Here is a 23,251-nt window from a genome sequence, read left to right as displayed (position 1 = left end):
GGTCGCATCATGACACGCTGGCGCTGTGGGGAGCAGGTGACATGCTGCCCGCATGTCACCTCTGTGTTGCAGTGAAGCAAGGCTTTTCCACAGGCATGCATTTCAACTGACCACGAAACCGTTTTGTTTTCTTGCGCTGGCAGCAGCGAGGCCTGCCGTTTCCCTGGGTTTGCGGCAAAATTGGGTGCGGGTATTGCTGGATAACATAACATTTGGAGCCGCAGACTAACAGGCACAGCAAATGACCATCTCTGATTGCTTCCAGTAATTCAAAGTTCCTTACATCCCGCTTTTTGTATGTTTTATTAATTCGAAAACCCACTTAATTAGATTTTTCACAGTCCCAGTGACTTTGAATTAATGAGGTTTTATTGTAGTTGCGACTGCTTGCTGCATAGCTGGTGATGACATCGCGAAGGAGAGAGCAAGCGATTTTTGGCAGTTTTAATGCAATTGTAAATTTCGTCCTTCATGCAGGGCAATAATGTTTGGCTCACATGTTCACAGTAACCTTGACTACAGATCGTCAAAGTTTTCTGACTATGTTAAAAAAATTTTATAGAGCCCTTGTAAGTGCAGAAAATGGTGGCACAAATGAAAGCCGTGAGACTAGCTTAGGTTGCAGCTTAAGAGAGTGATGATTGAAAGGTGTACGAAAAAAGGATAAAGGGGGAATGGGGGAGATTGTTAAAGCATTGATGATGGGGAAATGACAAGCTTGTTCAGTAGATAGTTTCTTTCCTTTCCTATAGGAAGGCTGTCTTGTCCCGGAGTTCAACCTACTGGATCCTCCAATGCTGTTTGAGTGCAGCCGGGCCTGTCTGTGTTGGAATGACTGCCGCAACCGAGTTGTACAGAAAGGCATCACGTATGTTCTATGCCCTATATCTTCTCTCATTAGTTTTTTTTTTTTTTTTCATGCATTCTTCCTTTCCTTTGTTTCTGCATGTTTGATTGAGTCACCGATAAATGTTGAGAATAAAGTGAAAATGCATAACTGTTTATGCAGTCAAACCTCAATGCTTTAAAATGAACCTCACTTTAAGAAAATCCACAAGGTAATGAACTATTTTTAGTCCCCAATCTCAGCTTCATTGGAAACCATGTACTTTCTTTTGTGATTTAGCAAAATAACTTTCTACTTCATTTTCAAAGCTCAATATGAACTTCAGTGGTATAACGACATCATCACTTAAAGACCTTCATTTTAATTTACAACCTAGTATCTTTACCTTCAATGTAAAAGCGTATTTGCTGTTTCTATATATAATGAAGCTTCATTTCTGTCACAATGGAATACAGAGGCAATAAGTCAAAACTTCAGTGGGCGTCACTGGTCACATTGTTGGATTATGGATTTCATCCAGTTTTTTTTAATGCACCTTTGAAATTGCACATTTCAAGACAGAACGTGGTCACTGAAGCATTGCATGGCCACCACTGTCATCAGCTGGCACACCTTTGCATGCTGGTGGACAATCACAAAAACCACGGGTGGAGTAACATGTATTTAGGCAGCAGTGAAGTTAGCTGGTCATAACTTCCAGTGTGTTCCACAAAATCCTGTAGCCTGTAAGGTGACTAGTGCAGTGTCAATCATAAGCACTGTGGGGCCACACGTACCGAAGCATCTAAACCCCTCGAATAGTTTTATTCAGCTTAGGTGCATCATATCGCAGCATGGCTTCATATTCTACACTCACCTTCGCGTGCCTTACGTCAGCGACTGATTTGGGGTTTTGGTGTCCTCTGTGTGGCAGGCAAGTGTAAGCTGCCATAAAGGTAGCAGTACTAAATGCAAGTCCCTGTTGCATATTCTGCAAGTGATCCCTCCCTCTTGAAGTAGATCTTGAAAGAAAAAAGATCTTGCTGACAAGGCAAGAGATTGCTAGTGATCTCCGTAGGCAAGAAATGGGGTGTTGTCACTTGTTTACGATATCACAGGAGTCTGAAGATGCTATTTTTGACCAGCTGAAGGAAAGACCCAATTTCCTGCTAGAGTAGTTAAACCTAACAGATGCTTTTACTGCAAATATAGTAAGTGTTTTAAGTGAGTGTGCTGCTGCTGCAACAAATCTTGGATTTAATTGCTGACTGATCTTTATTTCGGAGCTTCTTCCAACCACTTGCCCCACTGCTACCTGTTTCTCAAAAAGTCACAGGGATGCTATGCGATAAAACTGATTTACAAGGCTTCTATTGAAGCAGTATATAAGATTGACTGCTGTACTGGATCTTTCTCTTCTCCTTGGACTTATTGTGTGCACCATGTCACAAAAGAAGATATGGTGGCTGTGAACAAGGTCGCCTAAACGCCTAAACTTGTTCACGGCAAGGGATGCGTGAATAACAGACCAGTCTGAATGAACAAAGTTGCCGAAGTTCATGCTGTTCTCTTGCTTCCATGCAATTGGAAAGCAGAGCTCTTTTTTTTTGTGGTAGTATTCTACAAATTTTGATGCTGAGTTTATCTGACTGGGTGTAGGGAGCAGCAGTTCAGTTGGGTGACCATAGCATTGAGTTTTGTAATCTCGGTGACACCAGAGGTTATGTTGGAAAACTGCAGTGGTGGAATGGATGCTAAAGCTTTGCTTGGTTTCTTCTGGTTTTCCGCAAACCCGTCTGCTTCTGTGAAAGGAACTTTCTCAGCGTGGCATCACACCGTAAATAGGTTCGTCTGCTCTCAGGCGGAATAAAATTGATTTTTCAAGAATGTCATGGAATCCAGTTTATTCAAACTGGTCTATGTTCAGATATATTTGTGGTCCCCTTCATGTAAAAACAGAATCAGTTTCAGCCATATTTTACATAAGAGGTTAAATCTTCAAATGTGACGAAAGTTTCAACGAAGTAAAGCCAAGGTATACATAAACTGGTTGCGAAACTTCCATAGAAGCCCATGTATCAAGTAGTTGATGGCTCGTTGCTACCGTCGCCATATACGTATCGTGGGGACTACTAACGGCAAGCAAAAATTTTTTTAAAATATGACTTCACAACCAGAAGTGGCAGGGACGTCACACATGTGCCCTATATGGCTCGCAATTGTCATATTTAAAAAAAAATTGCTGCTCTTTTACATGCTTTTGATAACTACATGATTTTATTGTGTCTTTATCATGACTCGCTAATGCATGTGCGAGAGAAAAGGGAGATAAACAAGAAAGATTCCGGAAGCAAGCTTGTTTTATTAACCAAATAGTGTACTTGCAATATACAGCAAAATACTTTGCAGATAAAAAGATATGATACAACGGTTCACGAGCACAATGACGTAAAAACTCACTTCACACAATTGAGGAAAACCACTGAAACAAGACAGCAGCTGTAAAAGTATCACTTTGGCAGTCTTATACAGTGCGGCGTTTGTTCATTTAGCGTGCCGCATTCACTGTAACGAAAGGTGGGTGGCACGCCAGCCGTGCACCAGCGAAAGCACTCTGCAGTCACAGGAATGGTTATTTGCAGCTGCTGTGAGCTAGTTCAGCTTCTCCAAGAGTGTCGCACCAGTAAACAACACATAAGCAAAGAAATTACCTTACGAAGATACGCGCGAAACCACTGCACAAAAGTTAGCGATGCCTCGTTGACCCAGCAATGCGCCAACACGCCGAACTAAACACAAGCCCACATTAGCAGACTGCCTGCATACGCCCCCCATTTCTGGTGTTTCACCGAAAAAAAAATGTGGCAGTCAACTATTTAGCAAAGTGCCAGATAAACCATAAAGGAAATTGCTTGTTTACTTTGGCATGTTTAAACTTGCGAATATTAAAGAAAAACTTCCATTGAGTTTTTGGTTTTCATTATTTGTCACCACCTCACCTAGTCGTGCTTCAATCGTACGGTGCGCGTTGATGCCTGTGGCAATAGGTTTTCGACTGCTTTTCATTCCAAGTTTCGTGACCGATATGAATTGACATTTGTAAAGTGCCATTGACTTTATCGCGGTTTAGCTGTAAGTACCATATACGTTAAAAGGATGGTACTAAATTTAATTTAATGAGATTGGGAACAAGCTTTTTGAAAGTCTAAATAATTGGATGGAAGAAGAAAACAGTGAAGTGCTTGCTTCATTAATGTTGTATTTTTGTTTAGTGAGGCATTCTATTTTTGTGTGCATTTTGTGAATATAACATCGCAGTGGCAAATGCACAAAGCTGCTTTAATTGTCTGAATGGTAATTCTGTGATAAAAGAAACGCATAGCAGACCTCTGCGCAGAAAGCGTGTACCGTTTTTTTACCCCCCCATGTGTAATCGTGGGCTGTTCCCCTGCGCCATGGCTTACGTGCTGAATACCAACTTGTGCTTTATTTACGGGACAACTCACTGTTGGCTTTATTCTCGTGTTTTTGCTCACTGCTCTTAGCTTGAACACCATTGCACCTTGCACTGTTTATATAATACCAATGTGACTAATGAGAAATCATCATTGAAATGTTGGTTCAAGGCGGGGGTGGCTTTCTGCAGTGCTTTCTTGCTTTTGCGTGCAGGTGTCATCTTCAGCTGTTCCGGACACAGGGAAAAGGCTGGGGTGTTCGTACCTTGCAGGATATTCCCCAGGGTGCATTTGTCTGCGAGTAAGTCTTTGTCCTTGAAAGGTATGATCATTTACATGCGCACACAAGCATCTGCATGTACACTGGTACACGCAGATGCTTGTGTGCTATTTTTCGCTATTTCAATATTGAAAGTAGCCTTCACTAGTTAAGTTGGACATGACAGGTTGCCTTACATGGCAAATTCTAATGGTGACTGCATAATCGTTCCAATAGCAGCAAAGCCACGCTGTTTTTTACCTGCCCCAGGAATTCTAACGTGAAAATTGTAGCCCGCAGTTATGTGATAGCTGCGCCAATTGCGCCAAACTGCGCCAATACGTGAAACCTGCTACATCCTGCTACATCTCCGCTGTTCTGCGCCAAACTATAAGCACACTAGCGTAAAAACGTACGCAGCGCGCCGGCGGCGGCAAAACGCGACACTCCAAAGCTGCCGCGCGGCAAAATTTTCGTGCCGCGAGAGGAATGGGTTCTTGCATCATTTTTCGCGGCACGCTGCCTGGCGCTTTCTGGGGGACCTGACCGGACGCAGATTGATGGGAAGGCTCCTTAAGCGCTGGTTTGGCTTGCTCAGGCTTTTGGGGGCTGACATAACCCTCTCCAGACTGCTGTAAATTGGTGTGACCCCCCAAAAATGCACCTTGGAAGGAGCGGCTCGCCGCGAGCTGGTGTTGGTGTGACCGCACCGCCGCAGCAACATAGAAGTAAAATTTCAGTTGTTAGTGCAGCGTTACCATGCCTTATTTTTGCCCCCTTTTTTAAGTTCCGCTACTCGAACCAGTGTTATACCACTGTCAATGTAAACGTAACCGGCTGGTATGAATGTGTGGAATTCCCCAGCCGAATTCCACTGTGTCGAATGGGCCGAAATTTGGATGTTCCGAACACTTTTCCGTGTCGCGGCGGATGATACGAACTTTGATACCGAATTCGTCGAGCGACGGCCGAGAGCAGAATGTTGTTAGCTTTGGAAGTACGCGCACCGCCAGCGCGCACACTGTCAGAACTGTGGTTATCGTTGCCACAACCGTTGTGGGCGAAACCACGGTCGCTCTTGACACTATCATGTAAGGCGACGACGAAACTGACGGAACTCCGAAAGTGCACGCGCGTCCAACGACCACCTAGTCCAAGCGACGCTGCCTCCAGGAAACGCCGCGGACAAAAGTGCATAGATAGCAACAAACGACGTAGATTTGAAGGCACGTGCGCGGCCAGCGCAGGCGGATTGAAAACGGAACTACCGTTTGCTGCAACCGCCGCGCACGAAACCACGGTCGCTATCAACGCGATCATCAGGGGCGTAGCCAGGGGGGGGGGGGTGTTGGAGGGGTTCAACCCCCCCCCCCCCCGAAATTTTTCAGTTTTGCTTGCGTAATATGCACGCGCACATACAAACGCACGCACGAACATACATAAAGTATGGTTGAACCCCCCCCCCCCCCCCCCCGAAAAAAATTTCTGGCTACGCCCCTGGCGATCATCGATAGCGACTACGAGCTCCGAAGGTACGCGGCTAACGCAGCGGTAGATTAAAGGATATATATAGTCGTAAAAAAAGGCACAAAGCAGTGTCGTAGCCAAGGGGGGAGAGGGGGGCACAACCCCCCCCCCATTTTTTTTTTTTTTTTTTTTTTTTTTTTTTTTTATACGGCATACAGAGCCCAAAATGACACTAGACCACTCTGCCTGCCCGGCCCCGACTCCAAATCAAGGAGGTGCCCGCCCCCCCCTCCCCGAAAAAATTTCTGCCTACGCCCCTGGCACGAAGCCTTTCGGCGTTCGTGTAGATCTTCGGTTGTCACTATCGTGGAGCGGACTTCACTTAGTTTTCAGTTGGCCTCATGCGAAGTTTTGATGCGCGCTTTCGCGGCAGCCAGCTGCGCCGTCCCTTGTTTGTCCGTTCACGTGCGTCCCAGAAAGGCGTACGCGAGTTGTTTTGACGGAAATAAATGTTTTGTGCGTATATCGTGGTTTGAAAACAGGTTTTGCTAGATTTTGGGCGATACGAATATTGTTGCTCCCCCTTCAGATTCGTATCACCGAGGTTGTAAGTACAATCTCGGTACAACAGTACTGCAGTTGGGAAACCCTACCTGCGTTGTTTGTTTGGCCACCCTAAGCCATTATAAGACCGCAACGCCAATGTTTACTCTTACGGGGCTGTTAGTTGATCCAATGGTGTTATGCAAACACCCATTACTTTACAGAACTTTTTATTTCAAAAGAGTTCCTCCTTATTTAACTGTTTTGCCTCACACGGTTCATTTTTCCACTTGGCATTGAAATTTTAGCTGCTCCAAAAGCTGTTTTTTCTGCTCCCAAACGCGTTTTTGGCTGCTCCAAAAGCCCTTTTACCTGCTCCAAAACGCACTTTTTGCTGCTCCAAAAACCTGCTCCAAAACAGCTTCAGTCAATCACATCACTGAGCCCGCAATGAATTATTACAGCACTTATCCAATTCTAACTTGTACCTTTTTCTTTTCATGAAAACCAACAGACAATGAAGCCAAGGGACGTATAGGGGAGGTTATTTGTAGTCTTTTAACTGTATGGCAGTTATTATGATATAAATGTGAAGAAATTAAAGTGGACGAAAAGACAACTTGCTGCTGGCAGGAACTGAACCTGCAACCTTTGGGTAACGCTTCCAATGCTCTACCAATTGAGCTACAGTGGTGGTTGTCCTCCCGTCCACTTTGTTGGGTATTTCTGTGCATGTAAACCTGGGAGTGCTAGTCAGTGCTGCTCATAGCCATGACGGGAAGTGCGGAACACCTTTTTTTGTCAGCTGGCATCACGTAGCACATAATCTATTTACGAGCTAGAAGCTGACCAATCAGCCCTAGCATACTTCCTGAAGGCATCAAGTCTGAGAGAATGAGACTCTCGCTATAAATGTACAAAAGAAGGGGAATTCAAGGGCTAATTATTCTTTGTGACAGTAGCCAGTCTGCTGGAAAAGTGGCGACACCAGTATACCTAGTATACTATACATTGCACCAAGGATGTTTCACTGCTTCTTTACAGGTACATCGGAGAGATGCTCTCAGACTCAGAGGCAGATAAGCGGGAAGACGACTCATACCTATTTGACTTGGAAAATAGGGTAAGTCTCTTCTGTTCTTCCATCACTTATGCCGTGCACACTGCAGTGCTGCTTTCAACCAAGTAAAAGCGTGTTTGTTTGAATGGGAAATGAATGTTAGCTCTCCACTTCAAGGGACCCTTTTGACTATGTTCTAATTGTGACCCTTTGGCTGCTGACAAAGGTAATGGCATAAAGGAGTTTTTTTTTTTTCATGACGGGTGCTATACTTTAACATCTGTTAACAACTGGTTCACTAGAGAAACTGGCATTTCGATGTGGGTGTTGCTCATAGTCACAAGCAATTGTCCAATGGCTTGAGTCTTTTGGTTTCATAAAGTCACAGGTGGGACCTAATGGGGGGGACCTCAAGAGCCTCCAAAATATTTTTTTTAAGTGAGTAGTAGTGTTTCGAGGATAAGTGAGATGCATATTTCTGCAACCCATAAGGGAGCACAGCTCAGTGTCATTGGCAGAAGGCGAAAGGGGAGTGAAAGAAGAAAGGAGAACGACTGTTTGGTGGTAACTAAGCCTGCCCATTTTAATTTTCATCACATATAGGACTAAACAACAAATGAACCAACCCTTAAATTATTTGATCTCTTGCTCCCCACTTTTGGCAGCAAAGGTGCTGAATAGCGTAGATGCTGTGTTTGTATTTTGCAAGCCTGTTTTATAGTACAGTTGACGTCAGATTTTTCGAACCCTCAAGGGACCGTGAAAACGTCCGGAAAATCGGGCAGTCTGGAAAAACGAATGCACGTGAAAACGCACCTTTTTGGTAGGTATTTTTCGCTGACGGAGAGCGTCACGGCCGGAGTACAAGATTCCCATTGCAATTCAGCCAATGCATTGTTTAGGTGGCTCTGAAAAGAGCCGTTTATAAAAAAAAAATACGATGTAGCCGGCGCTACCTCATAGGTCATAGGTCATATTTGGGCGCAAAGTCACTTATTTGCTTTTGCACGGTCCACTTGCCCGCGATCATGTCTGCCTCAATTTCAGTCAACGTCATGTTGGCGCTGTACACCGATGACAGTGTCATCAGTGCTCGCGTCAACTCCGAGCTCGTTGGCTGTGTAGGAGCTGGCTCTTCGTTCTCGGTGTCGGAGTCGTCGGAATCCTCCGTAACTTGACGAATGATTTCGTCATCAGTCAACTCCGCACATAGCTCGAGGTCTTTGTCAGCATCGGCGAAGCCTTCAAAGGTTATTCGGCAGCGCGCAGATCGTCGAAGGCAACGTTCGTGGATGGCAGTTCGTCACGCACGCTGTCCACTTGGGGCGAGACGGCCGTCTCGGCGTCGAGTGTGAAGTCCGCGTGGCGAAAACATTTCCGCAGAGTCTCTTGCGTAACCGCCTTCCACGATTCCGCTAGCATGCCGACGGCAGACCTGAGGTCAACAGCGTAGCTTTTCCCGCTGTCGGAGCAGAGCACCATGCGGCTGAGCACGCGTGATTTGTTCTAATGCTTCAAGTTACGAATTACGCCTTGGTCCATCGGCTGCAGGATTGCTGTGGTGTTCGGCGGCAGAAATTCAATCTGTACAGCCTTTAGGTCCTTGATGTGGCCATGCGCAGTGCAGTTATCCACAAACAGCAGAACTCTTTGATTTTGCTGCTTGAACCTTCTGTCCAGCTTGCGCACGTACACTTTGAATAGCTGCTGCGTTACCCACGCCTTCTTGTTAGCTTCATAGAGAACAGGCAGAGTTACTGCCCCCTTGAAACATCTTGGATGCTTTAACTTGCCTATTACTAGTAACGGAAGCTTCTCGCTGCCTGACATGTTGCTGCCAATGAGGACAGTGAGCCGCTCCTTGCTGTGCTCGCCGCCGTGGCAGGGGTCACCAGCAAATGCAAGCATTTTCTCTGGCAGCAGCTTGTAAAACAGTCCAGTTTCGTCGGAGTTGAAAATATCATTAGGTGGAAACTGCTGAAGCAAGGACTGCAGCTTTCCATCCTGATATTCGGCGACAACGGAATCGTCGACGGCGCCGCTTTCTCCGCACATCTTCTTGAACTTCAAGTCATTGCGGCTCTTGAAATTGCAAAGCCATCCATCGCTGAACTTGAAGTCCTTCACGTTCATCTGAAGCACGAAAACCTCCGCCTTCTTCTTCAGGATGTCGCCTGACACCGGGATTTTCTTAGCGATCATGGCACTGAGCCACACGAGGAGTGCTTCCTCGAGCTGCGGGTAAACACCCTGACTCGCATTCTTCTTTCCAGCCCCGGTTGATTTGGCAGCCACTTCCAAGATCTTCGCCTTGTTTTTGATGAAGTCCGAAACAGTTTGCTTCGAAATTCCGAACTCCCTCCCCACCTCTGTCTGCGACCGACCACTTTGGACTTGTTCAATGATGGCGGCTTTCTTCTCCATCGTGAGCCTACGAGGGGGCTTTGTGCGCTTCGAAGGCGTGGACGAAGACGAAGGAGCAGTTGGTGTCATCGCTGTAAACGGCGAATCCGCTCGACGAAAAGCGCAGCACGAAACAGCTAGGAACTCGGTGGATGCTGAAGGTCGGGAAACGTGATCACTGAAGGTAGCGCGCAGCAGCAAACGATCAACCGCAGACACAACCGCAGAGCTGGCAGAGCTGACAAAACAACATGTGAACAAACATAGTGAGGTTTGGCTTGGCTAAGCTACGGCTGGCGACGGATTGACACATGCGGTTTCGAGGTTACGGCAGCCGCGGCGGTGCTGCTGGCCACACCTGTGATGCGAGTATGGTGGGTTCGAGGATATGAAAACAACCAAAATGGCGGCGTCGGTGGTGACTTTGGGTCGGCGGTTAACAGTAAAAAGTCCGGGAAATCGGATTGCGTAGGCTATAAGCGTCCAGAATTTCGGACTTTTTAATACATTGACTCTATGGGGGACCTGAGGGTGCCACAGATGAGTCCGGGAAATCAGGCATGTCCGGAATTTCGGGCGTCCGGGAAATCGGACATCGACTGTAGTCATGGCTATGCCACACCATCAGTGCTACCTTTTAACAGGCATTGCAGACTAGCAAGTGGCAGTTGAGGCAGCACTGGGATTTGTGGCTGACTTGCTGACTAATTGCAAAGGCTGAATGCTCACTAATTTGCATACTAACAGGTTGGAATGTATAAAAATTATTAGGCATGGCTTTGCTATTGCAAACACCATTGACCAGCAGAGCTGAGGGGAAGCCACATCAAAGTTGTGCGAAGCTTACCCTTTCCCTTTCCCACACTCTTGCTATCCCAGGTTTATGCTATGCTTTCCCTCTTGCCCACGGTGTAAGAATATTCAGGTGTTGACACTGCGTGCGCCTATGCGGCCAAAGTATGTTCGGTCATGGGTCCGTTGAGTGTGGCGCCATTTAATGGCTCGAGGCGGAGAGCGCCCGCGAGTAGCCGAACCACTGTGGTGCCGTGTAAGCGCAGCCTCGCCCTCCATGCCCTCTCCTGTTACTCTCTCGATTTCGCCCCCTCGAAGCTGCTTGGCGACTCTGCGCGAAGCGGCGTAGCTTGGCACAGAGCCGCCAAGCCACACCGTGCGCCATGCAGACGGTGCTCTCCGCCGCCCGCGCGCCGACGTTTCACATTTTTTTGGTCTTCTGCTAAAAAGAGTCATGAATGTTGATCGAAGCTTTTGCTGTGGCAGTAACGAAAATAACAATGAAATAAACTGTCAGTACAACTCTTACCAAAGCAATAACTTGCAGACTAGGAGGAAATATAAGTTTTATCCAGAAAAAAATTAATTCAGGCAGTTATGGTCGGGCCCTCAGTCCATGGCTACGCTAGCACTTGTTTTATTTTTCTGCATAAAACCCACCCTTTGCCCATAAAGTGACATAACCTTCAGGAAGAGCTGCACCTACCTTTCAAATTTTTCAGCCCACGTGCTAGCTTTATGAGGCCTACATTAAAAAGTATCGGGGATAGTATGGCTCCCTGTGGGGTGCCTCTATTGTGGCAGTTGAAAGTTTCAGACGCAACCGAGTCTGTTCTACTGCTCCAGAATATCCCTGTCGGATGGCGCTTTGAAGAGAGGCACACGCTCCGTGCAAGTCTGATAGCCAGAATGGCAGTTCAGTACGAAGCACGTCCTACTCCTTGCAAAGACCTCTCAGCAGTCCGTTGCCACCTTTGTCGATACAAGAGTGTAAAACCACTGTGCATAAAACGCACACAAAAATGCCTGGCTTCAAAACGGCGCGGCTGCAGATGCCAGCAAAAGGCGCATTATCTGCAGCATGCGCGTTGCTATGAAGGCGACTGCGCCGCTTTTCGAGCCCCTCTTTTCATCGGCGCCTCCAAGAAGGCACCGATGAGACTGCAAATCAACCAATAAGAACCTGAACATAATCTGGCCCCGCGTGGATTGCGATTTTCCACGCGTTGGGGGGAGAGAGTCAGCACCTGAGTATATTCTTACACCGTGTTCTTGCTATACACTGCCCTCTCTCCTGACCTGGCTATGCTGCGAACATTGCTGCACACAGACCAACCCTGACTTTGACAGCTCTGCTGTGAAAGCTTGCATGTAGTCAAAAAGATTTTGTTCTTGAATTCCAGTAATACGCTCTGAGCATTCATGATTGCTACATGTTCCTGCTTCATAAAATTCCTAGTCCGATGTTGGGACGTATAAGCTTCTGCACATGTTAGTACCAAAGTGAACATGCAGTCTAGAATATGCAGGTAACTTTTGTTTTGTGATTAAATTATTGGGTAAATGCCTATGGGTAGTGAAGTCTTGCTTCTTGAAATTGAGGTAGCATGCACATGCACACATATTTCTATAGGGCTTTGAAGGGAAATTTAATTTAATTTTATTTGTTATTCTTTTATATCAGGGGTCTCAAACTCGGCTCAGTCAGCAGGCCGCAGTCAAGAAATTCAATCCCGCAAGGGCCGGGAGAAAGGTCGGAGCGGAGGGACGGGTGCATTGAACAAAAGATTTGAAAGAGGCTAGGCCTTTCCCATATCTCATATATGGGTCATCTTTGAAGAGGATTTAGCGTCACAGGATTCGAACAGCATATCGATACTGATCTGCAGAATGACTAAAATCTGGACGCCGATTCTGTAACATAGCGTTTTGTTCCACCGCATGGGGTGCCTCATGAAAAAAATGCTTGAAGCCACTCATGTCAGCATAGCATACACGAACAAAACGTTACTAATCTCCATAGACGAGGAAATAGTGAGAGTACAATTTAGGAAAGTCACAAAAATTCAGTGAAAAACTCATAAAAAAAGTATGGGATGAAGACATTCGTGTGCGGGTGCGGGCCGTTACCAGAAGGTGCCCGGGCTGCATGTTTGAGACCCTTGTTTTATAGCCCGTCTTTATACTGAGGCTCACCTTAATAATAATATCTGGGGTTTAACGTCCCAAAACTACGATATGATTATGAGAGACGCCGTAGTGGAGGGCTCCGGAAATTTCGACCACCTGGGGTTCTTTAACGTGCACCTAAATCTAAGTACACGGGCCTCAAACATTTTCGCCTCTATCGAAAATGCAGCCGCCGCAGCCGGGATTCGATCCCGCGACCTTCGGGTCAGCAGTCGAGCGCCATAACCACTAGACCACCGTGGCGGGGCTGAGACTCACCTTAGTAGCAGCACTGTTACAATTAAAATTAAGTGTTGTTGTTGAAACACAGTAGTCACCAGAGATGTGCGGAAAAAAGATATTAGTCCTCAAGTGCAAATTATGAAGTTTCTTGCATATCTTGACATTTTCATTTTCATGCCATCGTTGTTCAATATATGCATATATTTCTGTAATAGTACTTAATTATTTTTCTGTGTTCTCATTTACTGCCTATCTTTCAAAGTGCATTTATGATTTTCTGTAGTTAAATAAAAATGTAAGCTTTTGCATTTGCTTCGACCTTTACTAAACACTGGTATCAGATAAAAATTGCAATGTGTCATGACATTAATGAATTTTGGTCGCAGTGTCTATAGTGTTATATGGCTGCATTGATGTGGTGTGCAGGATGGAGAAACATACTGTCTGGATGCCCGGCACTATGGTAATGTGAGCCGATTTGTGAACCACCTGTGTGAGCCAAACCTGGTGCCCGTACGAGTTTTTGTGGACCACCAGGATCTGCGGTTTCCTCGAATGGCTTTCTTCAGTTCACGGCCCATTGCCCGGAATGAAGAATTGGGGTGGGTGTGAGGGCTCTTGTTGTGGCTTTTGACATCCTTGTACAGTGCTCCACTGATTTGGTGCAGTTGGCACAAAGTTGCCAATCACGATCGAAAGATACGGTCCCGATAGGGCTCGATTGCGATAGTAAATGCACCGTGTGCCAGCCGGACGTATTACGTTGCACATTTAAATTTATTAGCATGCTGTAAGGAGTGGCTTACTGTGGTCTAGATGGCAATTTTATATTTCAGTGAAAATACCAGTGCTCAGCATTTACAGCTTCATTGATAAGCTCTGTGGCACTTCGCAGCTGCTGTTAAAAGGTGAATCAGTGTTTGAAGCTGGCCAAGTTGTTGTCACCTGTAGCATAAAGCAACATAAAGAAGTCACACTGGATGGGCTCATTCTACAGAAATCCTCTATAAGCAAGGAACCCCATGAGCTGGAAATAGCAATAAAAGGAAATCAGGTGACACGGGTATCACATTCTTGCAATGCAGGGTAATGGTGAAAGTGAATGCTCATGCTTGGTTTCTTCGCGTATGTAGCACACTGTGGCACAGAGCAGTAAAGTACCATGCCGCCGATAGCTTCTGCACTTTCCCAGATCGTGTAGTCTCTAGGTGTCCGTACACATGAAGGTAGAGCTAAACGGCCCTGTTAAAAGGGGAAAACGGCAGAAATCGCAGTTAAAAGCAACGCGTTCTACTGTCCACTTCCTTTCGCCGAAGCAAGGTGAAATAACGTAATCCAACTCTGTACAGTACTACGTCGCAACGATTGCAGCACCCGCGTCTCCAGTGGTGGGCCTTGTGCCCAATAGCAAAAGTATGTTCAGTTATCAACTCACCCAGCTTGCTGTTTTAATTCAATAATTCGTGCATCTTGGTGCAGCTACATTTTATCAAGGCTTAGTTTTTGTTGCACAATCTGGTCACATGACAGCCTGTTTCGCTGATCCTTGCTTTTGTCTGGAAAATGGCTTACATGGTGTTTCAGCTTTTTAATGCAATGCAACCTTCCATTATTAATTGACCAACAGACTGTTCTCAGCAAATGCTGTCACAAATTTTGCTTCGGGTAGCTACTGCGAAAACCTCAGGGTGGTTTTTCTGGTCTTGCACTATTGTGCCTGTTCTGGCCTACCGAGCTACCACATGTTAACACTGACTGTTTTGGTGTCACATCAGTAGAATTTTATTGTGGTCATTTCATGCAGGCTACCAGTTCAATGGAGCAAAAATTGATGAAGTGGAAAGTACGAGAAAACGAGGTTGCCCGTGCATGAGATTGTTAGACTGTATTTTTCAGGCACCTGGAAAAAGTGCAGGAAAGCTTAAGGATATACTCATGGTGCCACTACTGGTTGTGTGCGACTTGATAGTATAGTACCAACGCATTTAACTTATCGTTTTACTTTATTGACCCTTGAAGTTCTTGTAGCAGCTCACTGTTCTGAAGAACTTTGACGTGGGTGACAACTAACTGAGGCTGATCCGTTGTGTATTATAACACAATATGTGGCTGCTTCGTGGGTTTTTTCTGCGGAATAATTTCCCAGATCATCATGAGACCTTGAAATCCCTGATTCACACATTGATTCCACTGGTGCTCCTCGTTGGGCATAAAGAAACAGGAGATTATAGCGCCCTTAACTGCAGGCAGTAATCCTCAATCTGTTAAGCATCTTTGCCAACTTGAACAGTCATGGACTAGAAATTTGGTAAGGCACTGGGGAAGATTTTGAGAGACTTTAATACTTCCAGACATTCCCCACCACCTCTGTTTTTTTTTTTCATGTGTCTGCTTTATTTTCTTGCTGTCCTTTTCTCCTTTCCGATCTCATTTTTCTCTCTCCCTTCCATAAAATTGCATCAATTGATTACAAAACAAGTTGAGGAAGGGAATGCGTTCAGTTTTCATTTTCTCTGTTGATGAGGATTTCATAAAGACTGTGACCCTCTTGTCTAACCTAATTTAGTGTTTAGATTAGTGTCATTTTACTCCCTGTTTGTGCTGTTGCAGGTTTGACTATGGGGAAAAATTCTGGATAATTAAGTACAAAATGTTCACATGTGAGTGTGGCTCACCGAAGTGCAAATATTCCAAGGAGCGCATTGGTGAGACTCTGCTCAACTACCGACGCCGAGAAGAGGCTGCTGCTCAGGCTGGCGGGACCCATTAAGCACTGGTACTCCTGTGGCCTTCACTGCCAGTTTAGTATCTTTTATGTAAATTACTGGTTTTGGTGGCTTACCATATTGCACAGTCAACAACTGGGTGAGCAATATGATCACCTTTGGTTACGTTCGTGCTGATGGTACATAGAGAGCTGCATATATGTCTTTCCATTTTATCCTGTACCACTTGGACAATAGTTAAAACTTGCACCAAAGTTAACAGTGTGCTTGGTTGTTTTTTGCACCTAGCCTAGGCATGGCACATCAGCATTAAAAAAAAAGTCATCCAAGTTGCTATATCTTCAAGACAACAATAATCGTATGCTTTAAAGTCCATGGTTTTAAAAACCACTGCAACCACTTCGTGTGAGTAAGCAGATATTTAGCTATACACTGATGAATTTTCATGTAGTACATTTAAATGCATCATAACACAGCATTCATTGGGATATGATGTCTGCAACACAGGTGATCATGAAATATGTCCTGCTACTTCTTGCTCAAGCGGCTCTGCCCTGGAGTGAGATTCACAGTTTCATGGAAAACATCTGCACATATTGCACAAGCTGTCTGCAAGATTCGCAAGTTTTTAACGCACACTCACCAGTCAAAACGTGCTGTGAGCAAAAGCAAACTCGGTGAAGGCTACCAAGAACTAAATGCTCCTTGCATGTCCTCGCAGGTTGTGCTACAGATAACATGTGTGGATTTCTGCATGATAGCTACATTTTTCATTAGAATGTATGGTAGCATGGTGGATGTTCCAAAAAGTAGAACTGTAGTGTTCTGAAAATATCGCGAGTCCCTAAACACTTCTTTTTAAGTCAGGCACTTGCGGTAGCTCTTTTAAGTAATTTAATTCTAAAGGAATGAAAGGGTAACTGGAGTCTGGGGATTTGTTCATTTTGAAAACATCTGAATGTGCTGTATGTTACTGCTGTTGCAGTTTGCTGTGAGGTTCGGTTCATAATTTTTAATGTGCTGAAAGATCAGAGACGTCACCCAAGTTCAAAGACAGTGCTTGACTAAAAATCTCAAGGTGATGGTATGACTGTCCATTATGAGGACATTCATTTGTCTGAGCCAGCATTTGGGAAGAGAAATGTCCCACTTGCATTCTGCTTTCCTGTTGTGTGCCTGCTGAGCTTTAACCCATTGGGCTTTTAAAGACCAGTTCTGCAGTCCTCATTAGAGCCCCTCTAAGCCTTCAGGGCATAGTGGGACACTTAAGAGAAACATTAAATCAGTTAGAATGGTGAAGTATTTTGAAACTCTATTTTTCTAAATTTTATGGTAACATGTAATTGCTATATGAACAATGAAGGTCAAAGTTTAATTTAATTTATTTTATGCTAAATTAGCAACCCCATATGTCAATGTGACTTAAGAAATTTAAAAGTAACTCTTCTTCCTGCTTAGGCTATTGTGCCACTGCAGAAATTCTTGAAATTTGCTGAAGTCGTTGGCTTCTTTAGAACACTATGTAGTCGATCTTATAGCAAAACAAATTGACCAGGCTCAAGCGTACACCCATAAAATCTATGGCATCATAGCTGACCAGTGCAGAAACTTCGAAGTGACATTGGTACCATGCATCTTTAGTCTTTACGTCTTTTCTGACATACCAAGCCTCTTCTCATGGTAAGAGCAGGAAATTTTTCATGCACAGGCATTAGACCTGTGTATGTAGGATATTTAAACATTGTGATAATATGCAGAAGTTGCTAAATTCTAGTCTTGTGTAAACTATTTTTTTTTTTTTTGCATTTTGTCGGTCATTGGAAAACGGGAAGTAAAAAATGAAACAGCAGCACATTGAGATGCAACTTATTTCAGTCCCTTTTATATGTGTTTTGAACATTTGTATGAATGAAGTCATTGGCCTTGTATTGCTATCAGATCAGAAGCTTTATTGACCATGTAAAAATGCAATAGCATATTCTGATGTAATTCAGTGTGCATATGTATATACATGTGTATCCTGTATTCATTGTGTGGGCAGTGTACTAACATACGCCTGTCTAGGAAATGACTTAAATGTTACTTCTATTTTTTCTAATACCATGTGATCACAGCATCTTGCCTGTAGAATGGGGCATCAAACACACGTACACCTGACTGCAAAATCCTTTCAGGGCACAAGTCACAACAAGCATAACTGTTCTCAAATTCAGCACTCCACCTGCACTACAGGAGTGCGACATTATGTAGCATATATTTAGTACTGGAGTTTGAGTTTTATGTGATGTGCACTTACTGCTTTGAAATTTACCTAGTTTTTATCACAAATCGAAAGCTGAAAACTTTTCCAGTTGGGGTACATCAGAACTTTAGGGCATGCATAGCGTGGTGTTTTATTTCAATTGCATCCTTAAATATTAGCATCAATGGCCAGCCTGTCTATATTTGCCGTTCTTGCTGTAACTGTCCCTACTTATTAAAAATTGGTAATTTTATACAAAATGATTGGTGCTGCACATACACAAGCAGCACATACACAAGGCCAATAATTGCCAATAAATTCTTTATTTAACCACCTTTTGCTAGTTAACCTATAATAACTTTACTCAGATATTACAATTGCAGTACGCAATTGTAATATCTGCATGTAATATTGCATGATCCCTTGCTCTTTTTCAGTCAACGTTATCCTTGAACTTATAGGTTTTTACTGGTAAAATGTGTTGACTGTATACTTCTCTTTATAGGATATTGGTAGTTGCCTGTCATGAGCTTGGAGTGGGTGTCACATGCACTCTAACTCACTTTGTTTTTCGAGATTTTAATCTCATTATCCTCGTGACAATTATCACCAGAAACTATCGTGTCACAAATCTCTTTTTAATAATTAGAGACAGCCATAAGCATGCCTTTACACTGTTATATTCTGACATGACAACATATTTTGCTTTTGCAGGCAGAGCTTGTGCTAAATTATTACGTTGGGGCTAAGCATTGCTGTAGTGTGAAAGTGATGCTGTGTTTGAGATGCAAGTGTATTTTCTTCCTTTAGAAAATTTATCTCTTCACATGGCCAGCAGTACTGTTTCTTAAGCATGATCTGTGATCCTGGTAGTAGCTTAACTATAGAGAGTTGAATCTTTGGTACTTGTAGTGTACCACATGTAATGTTACCAACACTAAACTTTACATGTGAGCACAAAAAAAAAGTATGACAGCTTTGAAGTTGTGCAACTAGCTGTGAGGTTATTTCAAAATTTTAGCATAGTGGGCTTTTATCTTTGGTGTTTACATTTGGTTTACCATGATGAACTGCTGCAAAAAAAAAGGGAGAAAGATGTTTCAGCAAAATGAGGATAGTGAATCAAGTGCTTATTTCTTCAAGGTGATGACAGTGGCATGAATTGACAGCTGTTGCTAGTTTTTTCACCAGTGTGGAAGGGCCCATTTGTCTGCATGTGCATGTCAGAAAGCATTGTTCTTTTGGTTTTTTTTTGCTTGTCTATTTTGTTTACACACTCAACTGAGAATGACTGAAAAATGTGTGTATCTGTGAAGTGTTTATCTCCAGTCTTTTTGTATTTGTGAGAGTGTAAGTTGTATGGGTGTAATTGTTTATCATCTAAGTAATCTGCTATCATTGTTGTGTGTGAAAAGAGTGCGTTTTACCCTTGTTGATATTCGTGTCGTGTTACATTCTGGGAGATGCTGTGACTTAGCCTTCAAATTTCAGTGTGTCCATGGAGATTCATATAAATGTGTCTTGTGAAAATGGAATGTTCATACAGAATAAGTAGAGCAACATTGGCATATTTTATTTTATCTTTGATCACCTACTAGCTGTTTTAAAATGACAACTAGTACAGTGATAGACGCAAACATCAAAACAGTGCATTTGCACCATCAGTCATGACTGCACTTACTGTATGCTTTATTTTGCTAAATTATCTTTTTTGGCACAAGGCTGATTTTTCTGCACCTTTGCTTTTTCTGCTATGTGAGTGTGTCTGTAAGTTTTTATAGTTTGTCAGTGATTTCTTAGAAACTCAATAAGGTCTGGATGAGTGGCCTTCTAAGGCCTGGCAGTATTGCTGTTGAAAGTGTATTTGTGTTGGCATTGATGCGCTAAGCTCGCGCTGCCCTCTTATGGAAAGCTTGTTGGAGTTTCTGGGGAAATTAGTCCAGTGGCTTGGAGAAATGACACTGCCTTGTGCATGGTGAAAAAAAAAGAAAAAAGACTGATAGCCCCAGCCATCCCAGAATTCTAAAAACTAGCTGGAAATAGGCAGTAATATATGTTGGATCATAAGCAATAATTTTTCTAAATCACTGCTGTAATTTCCACATAAGCAAGGTGGTTTATTTAAATGCACATGTATGGTGCAAGGCAAGCTGAGCTGCCTGAGAAAAAAAGTTGCATGTAATTATTAGTCAAATAACATAAGCATCATTGTCTCTAAGGGTTGCTTGCTATGTCATAAAGTGTGTGGTTAGAGTTAATGTTGCTGTAGCTTGCATTTTGGCTAGGTTGGGGTGCTTGGATCCACATATTCAGAATGATGATTTTTTTATTTGATGCTGCATGCTGCTCATGGGTTTAAACAAGGTGCCAAAAATAGAAAGCTGTGCTCCCTCATGCCACACTCGCAGCCTTTGTTGACCTTTAAGCAGCATGGAGGAAGGGTGCCCTGCTTAGAGCAGAGAAAAGAAAAAGCTTCCCCTAAAGTAGGGGTTTTTCAGCATGACATTGTAAAGAGTGATATCCAGGCTTCCCCGCAGTTTTTTTCCCCTTCCTCTGAAGCTTCACATGTCTGTTGTCGTGGAGTGTACATTGTGTTGTCACTGCTCTACAACACAATGAGCACAGTATGTTGTATCGTGTACAATGCATCAGCTTCCATATGCAAGAGGTTTTTACCAAGAGCAGAGCGAAATTTGGAAAATAAGCTAGTGGAGACATCTCTAAGCACAGCAGATAACACATGCACGGGCACAAGGCAGTGGTCCCAGGCCCTTTAACTTTGTCCATCCCCAGGACTCTGTAATGAAAGATATACATGTGTGGCCTTCAAGGGACACTAAAGTGAAACAGTGAATTGGTTTAAATTGATAAATTGTACTCTGAGAACACTAATGTCATTAATTTCACCATCATAGACATATTAATAGAGGAAGAAATTAAGGTCAAACTTTTATTTTTGAATTTCTCCACTCATATCACGGATTTCAAAGTGTGTTTTTCATATTTTGGCGACATTGGCTCAACGAAATTTCCTGAAACTTGGTATGTTATGTCCACTGTGCCCTCAGAGGACAACGTACTTCATTTTTACTGATAAGAAACTGCGTGGGACCTAGTACGTGCCGTCAAAATCTATGATGTCATGGCGTTTGGTGTGGAAATTTCAAGGCAACGTCGCCACCGCATTTTCTTTTTGAGCATTTTCTCGCTTATGAAGAGCCTTCTCGCGGTAAGCGTAGTGATTTTGGAATTGTGAAACAGTAAGTTACTTGTATGAGAAAAATCATTTTTCACTTTAGTGTCCCTTTAAGTGGCAAAAGTGTCTCACTGTATGTCTGGCTTTATTTGCTTTTTATGGTTGATGCTTATATGTTATTTAACTGCACTCTTTGTGTTGTTCCTTCACTTTTTTGTTTATTCTTCTTAAGCTTCGTTGTGCATTTCGTATTAGGACCTTAATAAGGTGATAATGTCCGCAAAATACTAATAAAAGTCTTACAGTATTTATTTTTGTGGACCTAAAGACAGTTCTGCCAGTACCGGTGTTATATTTATGTGTTTGGTGGCATGGTTTGTACTTCATACTTTTGTACTGCCACTGAGATGTGTTCTGTTTTTTTTTGTGTGTGCACTGCTTTCTATTGCATTGTAGACAGGTGCTAAAATATACATGATAAAAAACTTTAGATAACACTTACCTTTGGTAATATAAAAAAAGCTAACTCTTCAGTTCTGTTCAATTTGTCTCCTTTGTGCTGTTGTGGACAGTTGAAACAGAAATCGAAAAGTAAAAGGAATATTGTATCAGAGTTTCATAGCATACTGATATGTGACTAGTCCGCAAAGATGTTGCCCTTAGCTGGAACCATGCCAGTACCACACAAAATAGCAAAAGGGGAAATGAATTGAAATGACATTTCGTTAGCTGTAACTTGTTTACATTTCATTGTTCACGATACTACATGGTATAGTGGTTTTGAAATGAGTGCCCACTGTGAGAAAGTTGTTTGTATTCCAGAGTTGTATGCAGAATATGTTCTTGGCTTGTTAATTTAAGTACTGCAGTTAATGGATAACAAACCAAGTGTTAGCATCCAATGCCTGTTTCTAACATTTTGTTCTTTGCTGTGGCTGTTAGCTTTTATCTTGCATGTCTCTCTACATCTTGTTGTATGCATCATTTTACGATGAGAAGGGCCCCCTTTGAAGCCCTCCTTGAAAAGTCATATTTAGGCACCACATCTGTCCTGTGACAACGCTCTCTGTACCACTGGCACCCACTAAATGTTTTTCAATGTAGTTGTCTGATGTTCCTGCTTTCTTTTTTTCTTTCAATGTAAGATTATGCAGTTACAAATATAACTGCATAAGCCAACCATTGTGTTGTGTGCATTGCTTCTTGTCTTAGCTTTGTGGCTTGAGTAGCTGCCTCACTTTCAGGCATCCACCAATGAAACCATATACACGAGGTTATAATGGGGCAGTTATAAACATGTGCTTCAATTCACTGCTTGCTATAACCTAGTGCTGGGCTGCACTGCATGCCTAAATCACTTTAGGGTTTTTTTCCTGCTGTAGTCATATTGCAAAGCCATAATTGGTATTGCTTGCTAGTCATATATTTGCTGTATATTTATTGGGCTGTAAGCACCTTAATTTCCTTGTTTTCTGTATACGTTAGCAGTTATAAATTGCTCATTGAAATGTGATTTTATTCTATTGACAGGATAAGGGAGAATTCTGCTCCAGCAGAATCACTATGCGATGATAGCCCAATAAGTGAAGTAAATAAATTGAACCTTGGATGCTCAGCTGCTGGGAGGTTAGTTGTGAAAGACAGCTAGATCTATTGAAGGGAGGGCAAGGCTTCAGGCAGATTAGTTACAATGGAAAATTGCAATCCAATTTCCTGTGCACTTTCTCCGCTTCCTTTAACATTATTCAATGTCTTGGGCAAGCAAATAATGGAATGTCAGTGATTGCCCACAGTACAACTAGCTCCTTCGTTCGCTCACACATCACCAGTTCAGTTTTGTTCTTTCTCCTTGAAGCTGATGAAGTTCTTT

General features: G+C 43.3%; 1 protein-coding gene across 1 annotated transcript in view; it reads left to right on the top strand.

Annotated features, from left to right (window-relative positions):
• LOC119405066 (histone-lysine N-methyltransferase EHMT2) overlaps positions 1–22,484 on the top strand; it is a 116,003-nt gene extending 93,519 nt beyond the window's left edge. The window contains exons 19-23 of the mRNA XM_037671831.2: positions 753–868; positions 4,496–4,582; positions 7,595–7,673; positions 13,644–13,819; positions 15,828–22,484. Of these exons, the coding sequence (XP_037527759.1) occupies positions 753–868; positions 4,496–4,582; positions 7,595–7,673; positions 13,644–13,819; positions 15,828–15,987 (618 nt within the window). The 3' untranslated portion in view covers positions 15,988–22,484. The remainder of the gene's footprint in view (positions 1–752; positions 869–4,495; positions 4,583–7,594; positions 7,674–13,643; positions 13,820–15,827) is intronic.
• Positions 22,485–23,251: the final 767 nt, after the last annotated feature.

The sequence above is a fragment of the Rhipicephalus sanguineus genome, chromosome 1 (genome assembly GCF_013339695.2).
Source record: "Rhipicephalus sanguineus isolate Rsan-2018 chromosome 1, BIME_Rsan_1.4, whole genome shotgun sequence".
Classification (NCBI taxonomy): domain Eukaryota; kingdom Metazoa; phylum Arthropoda; class Arachnida; order Ixodida; family Ixodidae; genus Rhipicephalus; species Rhipicephalus sanguineus.
The sequence above is the reverse complement of the archived record's forward strand: the minus strand, read 5'-3'. Positions and strand labels throughout refer to the sequence as shown.